General features: G+C 36.3%; 1 protein-coding gene across 1 annotated transcript; it reads right to left on the reverse strand.

Annotated features, from left to right (window-relative positions):
• Nucleotides 1–120: 120 nt before the first annotated feature.
• On the reverse strand, nt 121–11,718 carry LOC145784333 (uncharacterized). Its single transcript, XM_082596135.1, has 4 exons — nt 7,964–11,718; nt 3,163–3,306; nt 1,496–1,666; nt 121–1,123 (listed from the first exon to the last, which is right to left on the reverse strand). Exons 1-4 carry the CDS (start codon nt 8,133–8,135, stop codon nt 564–566), a joined length of 1,047 nt encoding a protein of 348 aa, XP_082452261.1. The 5' UTR covers nt 8,136–11,718; the 3' UTR covers nt 121–563.
• Nucleotides 11,719–12,129: the final 411 nt, after the last annotated feature.

A 12,129-nucleotide genomic window follows, 5' to 3' on the forward strand; every position in this document is an offset into this window, starting at 1 on the left:
TGCCCAAACATCTAGGGCGAGTAGCCGCCACTGCCCAAGGGTGGTAAAAGGCAAAGCCCCTAGACCCCTGGAGTGGCGAAGAAGGTTCACACAAAAAAACAAAAAGAAAACAAATTATTCAGCAAAAAATAATTTTTTTTTATTAAATATTTGTAATTATGTCTCACCCTCTGTTGACCTACCCAGACAGCAAATCAGTTGTTTTTTACATTGATTCAACGTCTGCAAACTTTGAATTGATGTAAAAACACGACTGAGTTGTTGTCTGGGTAGTAGGCTACCGTACTAAATAGCCATATCGCAGTGACACAACCAATGCCATAGTAGTGAATCATCACGTTATTGTGATCCATGCAATAAAAAAGGTTTTCCATTCCATCTCTATCAAACAAAATAATAGCTTTTGCAAAGAGTGATAAATAGAATACAACAAAACGTTGTTATAATTACGTTAGCTTGTGAAGTCTTTACATAATCAAACAAATTATCTGTCATAACAATATCGAATGCAGTTGCAATAACTGTATTTTTGGATGACTGTTTTTCAAAAATACATAGCATTGCTAAGACCCGTTTGCAAGTTTTGGCGACGACACAGTTACCTCAGGTGAGAGCATCGCTGCAGAACTAGACAGTATGTCTTCTATAACAGCAAGAGTGATTCGTTTAAAGCGGTTCTTTTGTCTGTCATCCATTTGTTTTACATCGGGAAGAATGCTTTTAAAAAATGTCATGTCATTGTCTGTAGTGTCCACAAATCCCGAACTACGTTTTCTGCGCACGTGACCTCTCTCATGAGATAAATCATCAGAGCGTGAAGATTCAGAAAAGCTTCGCTTTCTCGGAGGATGTATTTTGTAAGGTTTTGTCTCGGCACCTGGTCGTCCACTTTGGGTGTTGCTGTCAGTAATTTGGTCCAGATCGTCAATGTCGAAGTCAGTAACTATTTCGACAGTTGGCTGAATTATTGGGAAATTGACTTCTGAGAAGTCGATGTGAGGCCGCAGGAACGTCATGTATTCAGATAGGTAATATTTAGGAGGGTCCTTTCTGTTTTCGCATGATCTCACATATCGGATATATTCACTTTTTAATTTCTTCCATCTCGCCATGCAAGAATTTTCTGCAAAGAAATTTTGAGATTCATAAAACAAATTTAAAACTGACATAACTAGGGTGGGATGTAACTTGAACATCAAGATAACTTGAACATCAAGATAATTGCCTCTACCTAGTGATCGATTTCGAGTAATGGGTAGTACCAAATTTAAGTCATAAGTTAAGTAGACAACCGGAAACAGACATTGCTGTCGGCTGCAGCGTGGGTCAGGTGTATGTCGGAAGGCGTACACCGATGCATAGCGCTCAAGTCCGCTTTCCCGCAATGCAGGATAAAGATAAACAAACAAACAAACAAGATCTATGACAAGTTGAAATGTTACCATGCATGACATGAGCTGACACCAGCATAAAATCGTTCAACCCAAAAACATACCTTCTTCGTTCATAGCATAAGAAACGGATGCCCATGCCTGTGCAACAGCATCGTCATCGGAAAATGAGCTATCATACAGCTCAGTGTGCTTCTCAACTTCTTGCACAAACACTTTGTTGTGGCTTAAGTTTAAAAACAAAGACGAGGTATCAGATCTTCTGCAGCAATTTCCTACAAGAAACAAACATTGCATGTTCTAACCCTAACTGTGTATGGACAACTTTTAAATTAATGGTAACCGCAGTATCTTCAGATTTGTGACTGATTGAAAGAAACTTTCTAAAATATTTTATTAAAAGAAAGCAGTGACAATAGAAATAGATAGACAACAGAAAAATGTAGAAACAGGACTTGGGCAGGTGGTAATCAAACTTTAAAATACAAATAAATTCAGTTAGTTACACACATAAGCATCTTTTCTTATCACATATATACAGGGGTCTGCTACTATTCGGCGAGTTCCCTATTCGGCGACAGCCTTTTTCGGCGAGTTCCCTATTCGGCGATTTTCTGAAAATCCAACGACGCCTTCTGTAAATCCAACGATTGAATATTATTCCATATTCAGACATTGAATCAATGTAAATACGAACTGTCAGGCTAATTGGATTCTTTGAACAAATCGAACGGCGTTTGTAAATGTTTCTCAGGTACAACCTATACCTGGTCAGCAAAAGTTCCCTTTTGTACACGATTTCAACGTCTGGCGACGTTAAAACGATGTAATTGCCTTTACATTACATTCAAAAGTTTTGTTGACATTAAAAATTCTTTGACTGTTTTGAGTTACAGCATCGTTTTGTGAAAATGGTTGTTTTGATGTAATGAAATATCATATAAAATCAACAAATAACTTATTTAAAAAATGAATGACATGACGCTAAGAAGGTGGATGACGTAGGCGTAGGGTACATGTCAATGTTATGTGAGCAAACATTTTAATTTAATAGTTCAAACATTTTTCGCTATATTTCATTTAATTTATTTTTCTTTGTCGGAATGCAAAAGAAACGATATTGTGAAATAAAATACAAAATTGTCTAAATAAACAGAAGGCGTCGTTGGATTTACAGAAGATGTCGTCGGATGTTCAAAAAATCGCCGAATAGGGAACTCGCCGAATCGGACTCACCAAAACGGGACATGTTCCGTATATACCAGGGTTACTCAACTAATGTTAACAAAGGTTCAGTTTGACAAGTTGAATGTTTTTAGCGGTCCGGTAAATAAGTTATTTCACACGCAACCACAAAAGTTAAACTATCTGGGAGTGACTATTGCCATTGGGGAGTCTGGGAGTCGAAGGATCTGAGTCGGTAAGCATGGGTTCGATACCTTGTCGGGTCATACCAAAGACTTTTTAAAAATGGTACTGAATCTAATTCCTGCTTGGCACTGAGCAATGGAAAGGATTCGGGTAATAATGTACTTAGTTGCGCCCCTATACGGCTGCATTGACACTCTGCTTTGTAAAGCGCTGAGGAGCAACGCATTCTGCGTTGGATATAGCGCTATATAAAAACTAACATTATTATTATATTTTGATAAACAAATAAAATATATTATATCTCAAAATTGACAAGTGAAATATTTAGCAACCCTTGTAACTCCTGGATCGTTACACCAGTAGGCTACTCCACTACGTAATTACTCAACTAACAAATCACCTTGTGTTTTCAAGAGATGTTGTTTGAAAGACGCACTTCTACCATACATCTGCTCACAAAAAGGACAATGAAAATGGGCCCGCTTTTGCTCTAGGGAGCTTCTCCTAAAGAAGCCACATTCTTTGCGACACGGAAGTATGCAAGCTGCAAATAGGAAATGTGCATAACAAAAATATGAAGATTTTGCCATTTCTGCAAGATTATAACTGAAGATGTAGCGCTAGTGTTTATAAATTTGAAGAGTTATATCAGATAGACAATTAGACATAGCACTGTTGTCTTTCCGTTTACAATTAGATGACTTAAATAGAAATATAGGCTATAATTTGATGATAATAATCAATTATAGTCAAGTGGAATAAAAAAAAATAGTGGGGTTATTGGGGTAAAAAAAAAACACTTACCATCTCACATCTAAAATGAGTAGATATTTACTCAAATTTTTTAGTGTCTGTTTAAGTGGTCTCTGGTGATTACTTTGAGGGGTAGAGGAAAAAGATTGGATTTGACAAAGCAGAGATATGTTAAATACAGTAAATATGGCCAGCAAAGGGTGCAAAAAAAGGTTTGGAGGAGTTTATTAAAGGTTTTTGCTAAATTTTAGTGATAGGTAGTATGAATGTTTTAATGTTATATTGTGAGTACTATGTTATGAGGCTACTAGATGCAACAAAGACTGGGGCCTCCAAATGTTTGTGTAAATTATTATTGAGGTGTTTTTTTACCCCAATAAAATTCGTTGATTTGGGGTAAAAAAAACAGTGCATTTTATGGAATGTTTTGGCTTTGTATTGGTGTTATGTCAACTGCCAAGCAGTATATCACCAAAAAATACAAAAACAAACTTCTGGATGCGTCAGTGCCAATGTATGCATTTGTTATGCGCAATCAATCGATGTTTGTTGGAATTGGGGGTCCGAGGTTAAGGTTAGTGTTGCGGGTTAGTTGATCAATAGCGCAGATTGAGAGTACAGAGTGGTCCATTGATCGATAGTGCACAACAGATACAATCATACATGCACATTGCACAAACTGTTGTTTTATTTCCTGTCTGTTGTTTTTTAGTTGTATGTTCATTCACAAACTGCTGGTTGATTTTTTAGGATTCACAATCTGCGAAATTTAATCGCCCATTCGCATGTTCAAACCAGAGCTGCAGATAAAAGTCAGGATGGCGTGCAGAAGTATACTAGACACAATTTTTTGTCTTGCTGCTGTTTTTATTACAAAAATGAGACTTTGCGATTTCACAATGTGTATTTTAATAAAAAGTGCATACAAAAATTGTGGGCAAAATTGTTTACATCATCATCATGACCCATCCGGTCGGTTTCGACTATGGGTTTAGCATCTCTCACAGTCTTTGATATATGAGTTACACAAAGCTTCTTTCCTCTGGTGGATAATCATTTACACGACATATGAAATCAATATTATAATAATAAAGATGAAGAAGCTGCTATACTAACAGGTGTTTTTTTTACCCCATGAAAAAAATTTTTTACCCCAAAGCTGGGGTAAAAAAAAATTCAGGTATTTTGGGCATAATTTTCAAACCAGTTAATGGATTTAAAAAATTTCATTGGGGGATGATGGACATACATGGTCTGTATATTGTAACCAACTTTAGTGGTCATACTTGATAAGCTAAAAAATCTAGAACAACCTTTCTGAAAAAAATTTTTTTTTACCCCACTTGACTATACTTTAAAACAGACAAATTCAAAGAGTTGGAACTTTACAATTTTATCTCATGTAGCAGCTTCACAATCTGTGAAGGCTTCTCTTTTTTTATGGTGCGAAACTTCATTATATAAACTACAAATCTAATAACAATGTCTATATAAAAACAACTAAATTATATATATTTATTTAAGTCTGCATTATTGCAATGTATTTATTGGAACAGGTAGGTATTCCTAACTATTTTTACATAGGCACCACTTTCTGCTTAATTAATTTTTTAGGAACAATTTTCACTTTTAAAAGAACTGCTATTATAAAATATACATCAGAAAACAAGGAAAACTTTCTTAAAGATGTCAAGCAAAAGTGTCAAATGCTCTTCGATTTCAAAAGAATTAGCACAAAATTTGCAAAATCATACAAAATTAATGTAATATAACTGCTTGTGAAAGCATGTCAAAACCCGTCAAAAAACAACTATACACCGGTATATATTGGGTAAATATTTTTGCCAGGAAACTGCAAAAATTAGGCTTTTAAAAAAAGCTTTCTCAGTCCAAGGATAAAAATTCCATCAATCAATCACATTTAACATGAAAAGACATACTTTAGGCCAAAAAAGCCCAACAAAAAGTTTACAGACTGAAAAATAACACATTGAATAATTTAGATACTGGTAGCTATTAACAGTTTCCTAAAAGAGTGACTGTGAGATAGGCAGCGCCGGATTAACATAGTAGCATATTAGCAGATGTAGCTACTGCTACGGGTTCCACGCTTGGTGAGCAAAATATTTTTTTTGCAAAAAAATTTCGAACATAATTGGTAAGTAATTTTTGACTTGCAAACTGGAATGGCATAGGAATAGGATATTATAGTTGTAGGAATAAATTACTAGTCCCAGCATCTTAGGTAACTAATTGTACTGGAGAAAGATCGTTTTCAAAATTGTAGTTGATTAAAAACTATCTGCAAAACACGATGGGCAAGAGCGGCTACAGTATTCAACTCATTTGAATATTAAAAATGACGTTCTGAAGTCACTGAACTCATCTGAAATAATTGCCAAATTTGCAAAGATTAAAATGCGTCGAAAAATCTTTGAATGATATTGTTGAAGTTTTATCTTTCTCCTTGCAAATAAAACCTTACATTAAACTTTTGTTATTTTTGTTGAACAACAAAAATATTTTACAACATTGTAGAATGTAGATCAAATCTATAAAATATCAGTACACGACATCTGGGTGAAACCCACTTGGGCGAGACTATGTGGGCGACGACCCAAGTGGGCGTCCATGAAAGTGGGTGACGGTAGTAAAATTTTAACCATTTGGAATGATGGTGAGTGGTGACCTATATAATTTATCTAGTTGCCTTGCTGCTTCTCTTCTTGCGTTTGAGGCCGCCACAGATCACGTTGTTACATCCAGGCGCAGCAGCCAATGGATTGTGTATTCATCGAGCGTTGTTAGGTCCACATGTCCATCTTGTGGTCGGTATACAGGACATTGATAGATGATGTGGTGTGCAGTTTGAAAATCTGAGCCACACGCACAAAATGGTGAATCGGCGAGGCCCCACTGGAACATGTTGCTGCTAAAACGGCCCACTCCAGTCCGCAGGCGATTGAGCTTCACCCATTCCTTCCGGGGTAGTTCTGCTCCAGGTGGGGTGTTGGTATTGGGAAGGACTGTGAATTGGGTTGGTTTCGCAACTTCTCTCCATTCACGGTTCCAAACTTCGGAAATGTGGAAGTTCGATTTGCACATAGCTGCAGCATGTCGGGAGAACGGGCGTCGAGATTTCAAGCGCTGGGGCTTTTGGGAGTGCGAGTTTAGAACAATCTGATTGAGGAGGTGGTCATCCCTTGACATAGCTTGTAGGACCAGACTACGTACGTGCTTTTCCCTGCGAAGTCTACCCGGGGCGATGCCTGATAGTACCAGCAGAAAGTCAGTGGGAGTTGGAAGCAGGCAACCGGTGATTATTCTCATGGTGGTGTTGAAGGCAGTGTCAATTTTAGAAGTGTGTACGCTGCGGCACCAAGTGGGGGAAGCATATTCGGAGGTGCTGTAAACAAGTGCAAGAGCACTTGTACAGAGTGTGGAATCTGTGGATGTACTAGCACCCCAGGATGTTCCAGCTAGGCATCTCAGCAAGTTGTTGTGTGCTGATAGCTTAGCATGGAGGGCTTAAGCATGGTGTTTGTAGGTTAATTGTCGGTCAAGCTTCACTCCTAGGTAGGTGGGACACGGGTTGTGTGGGAGTGGGTTTCCGTTGAGACTGACAATTGGCGCGTAGATTCCATGTTGCAAAGGTGAAAAGGTGTGACGGTGGTCTTTGCTAAGCTCAGTTTCAGCATCCACAGCTTCAGGTAGTCTGTGATTTGGGCCATGTCATCTGTAAGTGCTTCCTCTACCACATGCCAGGACTTGTCAGAATTGAGTAGTGCCAGATCATCAGCATAGCCATACTGGCGTGACGTAGTCTCTGGTATGTCACTAATGTAGATGTTAAATAGTAGGGGTGATAAGCATGATCCTTGCGGAATTGTGGCTGACAGTCATTACATTTTAAGACTTGAAGTCACACGGAATCAAAACTTTGCATTAGTTGCCGGATGATTCTGCTGCCTGTCGCTTATAGCCTACCGAAAAATGTTTTAACAGAATGCACAATCAGCATCGGTATTGCGACTGACAAGTTTCGATAATGGCTAGGGAGCGTTCATAACTGATGTCAACCACTTCTTGGCCATTTGTTTGTCTCTTTTCTAAGGGGTTTCTCTTAAGCTTCACGATAAACTGTGACGCCGCAAAGCAACTAGACAAATTATATAGGTCACCATCATTCTGACTGGCTAAACTTTTGCTAATGTCGCCTACATGGGTCGTCGCCCACATGGTCTCGCCTAAGTGGGTTTCGCTCAGTTGGGCTCGCAAAAATGTTGTGTACCGATAAAATATTCACTTACTTCCCAGTCATTTATCTATACATCAAATCAATCTGCTACAAGCCCTGGCCTTGGTTAATCCGGCACTGGAGATAAGTTATAACGTACCATATTTAAGATTCACGCATTAAAAATACCACTATGTTTAGTAAACTGTACCTTGCTTTCCATCAATTTCATAGAAAATAGAGTGTTTGAAATGTTTCGTATCAAAGTGACGTTTCAATAAGCAGTTGGACTCAAACTGAACATTTTCGCACATAGGACATATTGTTCCAGTAATGTTATCAAAAATGTCATCAATTGTATCAGCAAAATAATACTTATCCATTTTTATTCAGTATTTCTAAAGCATACAGGTAATCAATCAATCGCTGGTTTAGTTTTTTCTCAAAACACAGTTTCACAATTTAATGCTCTGGTTAATTATATACATAATAAAATGAGAAAGAAAGAAAAAACGATTTTTGACTGGGGGGGCAGAATTATGAAAGAAAGGGCATTTTGTGGCTGAAAGGCCAATTTTTTTAAAAGTTTTATAATAAGATATAGCGATAATGTTCATCTATCACTCAAGTAATGATACAAGTGTCCGGTATATACACAGAGAACAATGGCACGGAAGGCATCATGCTATGTTATAATGATGTAACCTACTCTGATACAGAATTTTGTGTCTGAATATAATTTTGAATTGAAGCAAAAATGAAAGATTATAATTAGGCTAAAAGTAAATAGAAGACATTGTTATATTGCAAAATGTGCAGTACCGTAGCTTACATGACCAAACAAGGGCACCATTGCCCCCCGTCCCCCATCCACAGAAAAATTGAGGGCAATGGGGCATCCGTCCCCCTGCCCCATGCTTCCAGCGCCCCTGTATATAGCGACAGCGTCTCGTTATGGAATCATATGTTACATAAGTTTCGCATAGCAACACACTCAAAAAAATTGAAATTGACGATTGATGAAATTGACAAACTTATGTTATGAGTAAAGCAAGTTTTTATTACATTAAAATCGTCAGAAATTTGCACTTAATTTTAACAAAAGTTGCAGTAAAAAGTTGCATTGATGTACAAGTATTTTAAAATTATTAGGGTATGAGATACTCGAAAGGTTCTGTTGTACAACCCAACAACTTCAGACTGGCAGGATGTCTGCTGTTTTCTCTCTTTTCTGTACGCAGATCATGTACACGTACATTTTATATTCTTGAGATTTGAAACTTACCTACATCACAGCATTTCACTGTCAGCTCCTGCAGAGCTGTCAAATTTAAACGACAGTGATTTACTCAAGCGATCTATTTACATATGCCAAATATTTCTTTGTTATGCAAATCAAAGACAATATATAGAACCCTGCAAGAAACAGTTTTATAGCTCATATTTTTGAAATCACACTTTACATTTTGCGCAAGACTTGATAAAAGTTGCAGTAAAAAGGTGCATGTAAAATAAAAATAATTTGCAAAAACTTGCAATATAAAATTCCTACAAACAGCTTAAAACATCATACTCCATAAATTCTGAGTATTTAGGAAGCTGTAAAAAGTTGAAAAACTTGCCCTAGTTATGAGCTATATTTAGGCACACACGATCAAACATCAGTAGGCTAATCTATATGCTCATCTGATGTTTTTCTATAAATATTATCAAAAGTTAATAGAAATTTTCCGACCGTTAGAAAAAACTTCTCCCTTTTTTCATTTGCAATCAATATTAATTCCTTATAATCTGCAGCACCTGCGGCTTTTCTTACTTTTCCAAGTTGCGTCTTATTGTTGCTGTAAAATCTGTGTTTGTTAGGAAGTCAAAACGCTAGAAACTTTGTAATTTACTGTATCTATCATGCTGAAAACTCGGAAACTCTCGCAGACCCCCTGAAATTGCTTCACGGACCTCTGGGGTCCTCAGATCCCCGGTTGAAAACCATTGCCCCATAGCATGCTAGCTATGGTGAGACATTCTCTTAATTTACTTTCTATCAGAAATGTTTGCAGTTTTCCCTACCCAATGATGTCACAGACAACGCAATTTCTTATTGGTTTATGATTTACAGGCGCTTACAAAAAATGTTAACAAAACTGCCAGATTGGCCTTTTTAAGGCCAAATTTCTCGAATTTGATTTTTTTAGAGTCTGAAATTTGGCTTTTTTAAATTTATACTTTAAAATGCATAATAATCAATACCGTAATTTCTCATATATCGCAACCTAACCAGATGAAAACCATATTCACCAATCACCATTGTTCAATACATGTTCTATATAGGGTTGGAAGTCGTTGGTCAAAAAGCAATGACTATTTCACTATTCAATAGTGCCCAAAAAAGCAATGACTTTCCGCTATCAATACTTAAAAAAAAGCAATGAATAGCAATTACTAAAAATATTGTATTTGCGTATTATGGACCAGTGATGCCAAGTTGTTTTTTTTGAAACAAGTAAGTGAATCTAAAAAACAAGCCCAAAACAGGCAAATCAACACAAAAACAAGCCCAATAATTTGCAAGTTGCAACCAATACCAATTAGCATAAAGCACGCAGTTTAGCAATTCAACATTTTCAATAGAACCTTTGCAGTCCATACATCACTTTTATTTTAAGAAGGATATTTGTTTATGCCATTCCAAGCAATAATTATCTTAAAAAAATAGGAAACAATGTTGACTACAATAAAAACCTCGCAATTTCAGTGTCAAAAACAAGTTAAAAAAGTTTGACTAATCAAAAAACAAGCCCGAAAACAAACAATCTGCAAACTAAAAAAAAATATGCGAACTCGAAAAAAAACAAGCTTAAACTTGCGGGAAAACCGCAAGGTTGGCAACACTGTTAACTACTCTCACTGGCATGGTTTTTCTGAACAGCATTGCTGCAAAATTTTTCTTAATCCTTTAAAGTTCGAAAACCGGAAAGGGACTAGGTTGGATAGTAATCCGAAAACTGATTCTCGTAAATTTGTTTTGACGACAAAGTAAGTGAACAACAAAAAATGATTAAGCAGTTCTCCTAAACATCAATTAGTAAAAAACAAATCATGATTTCGTTATTTGCATAAAAAAGCAGTGAATAACGCGCATTCGATATTTATTTTTAAAAGGAATGGGTATAAACATTCGATATTCAGTTCAGTTTATTTTTTTGTTTTGTTGGCGAAAAAGAAAGACACAAAAAGCAAAAACACAATAAACACAAATAATTCGCACAACAAGGATGGCAGCGAAAGACCAAAAGGTCACCAAAGTCAGCTGCCACCCAAACATTTAAACAAAAGACCCAAAATTAAGAACATTAACACATACGGTATATATATAATATATAGCACAATACCAGCACTTTAATTTGTAAAAATTAACAATGGAATTAACAATACATTAACAATGGAATAACACAGGGCAACATAAAAAAAACATTGTGTAGAGAAATAAGCGGATGATACGTTTCAGGAGTGATCATTGTACAAATTCTTTAATAAACATTTATATTTAAATTTAAAAACATTGTAAGACTTTTCTTTTATTTCTTTTGGTACTTGATTCCATAGTTTCACTCCATTAAAACATAGGCTAGCATCTTCTTACCAGAGTAGCAATGTAGAGTTTGCTCTTCCCCAATTTATAATCGAGTATTGGATCTTGGATTGAAACACAGCATAATATAAAGCTCGTAATACTGTTAAAGGGGCAATGTATCTCAGCTTAAATGCTATGCCGCAGACCTTTGCAAGCTGCTTTCTAAGATTAATAGTATGACTATCCCATGTCAATCGCTCATCCAAAGTTACACCATAGTTTATACATTTCTTCCTTTCGATGGATCGGCCACTGATGGACAGACTAAAATTTTCTGCTGCACTTTTTTGTTTCAGAGGATCATAAAATATATAAGTAGTTTTACTATAATTTAATGAAAGTTTATTGGATTTCATCCACACATCAATTTTTTCTATTTCTCTATTGACATTTTTTTGGAGAGATGACAGGCATTTATCTGACATATGAAAGTTTGAGTCATCAGCAAAAAGTGTAGCTGAAAAAGAAGATGCATTTGGAAGATCATTCACATAAAGAAGAAAAAGCAAGGGACCAAGGATTGACCCCTGTGGGACACCACATATAACAACATTGAAATTAGAATTCTTACCGCTAATTTTTGTACTTTGCATTCTATTTGTTAGATAAGATGTTAAAACGTTTAAAAACTTGCCACGAAAGCCATAATGGTGAAGTTTTTTTAAAAGTATGCCATGATCAACTGTATCGAAAGCTTTACTTAAATCAACAAAAACCGAGCATGTGTATTTATGATCATTCAAGTT

This window comes from Aplidium turbinatum, chromosome 15 (genome assembly GCF_918807975.1).
Source record: "Aplidium turbinatum chromosome 15, kaAplTurb1.1, whole genome shotgun sequence".
Taxonomy (NCBI): Eukaryota; Metazoa; Chordata; class Ascidiacea; order Aplousobranchia; family Polyclinidae; genus Aplidium; species Aplidium turbinatum.

What these genes read in the sequence shown, in the direction of transcription:
- LOC145784333 (XM_082596135.1), bottom strand. Translation starts at nt 8,135, where the DNA reads ATGGATAAGTATTATTTTGCTGATACAATTGATGACATTTTTGATAAC. An exon ending in TGAAATTGATGGAAAGCAAG is followed by an intron (nt 3,307 to 7,963) that starts GTACAGTTTACT and finishes TCCTATTTGCAG; the next exon opens with CTTGCATACTTCCGTGTCGC. An exon ending in TTATGCTATGAACGAAGAAG is followed by an intron (nt 1,124 to 1,495) that starts GTATGTTTTTGG and finishes ATTTCTTTGCAG; the next exon opens with AAAATTCTTGCATGGCGAGA.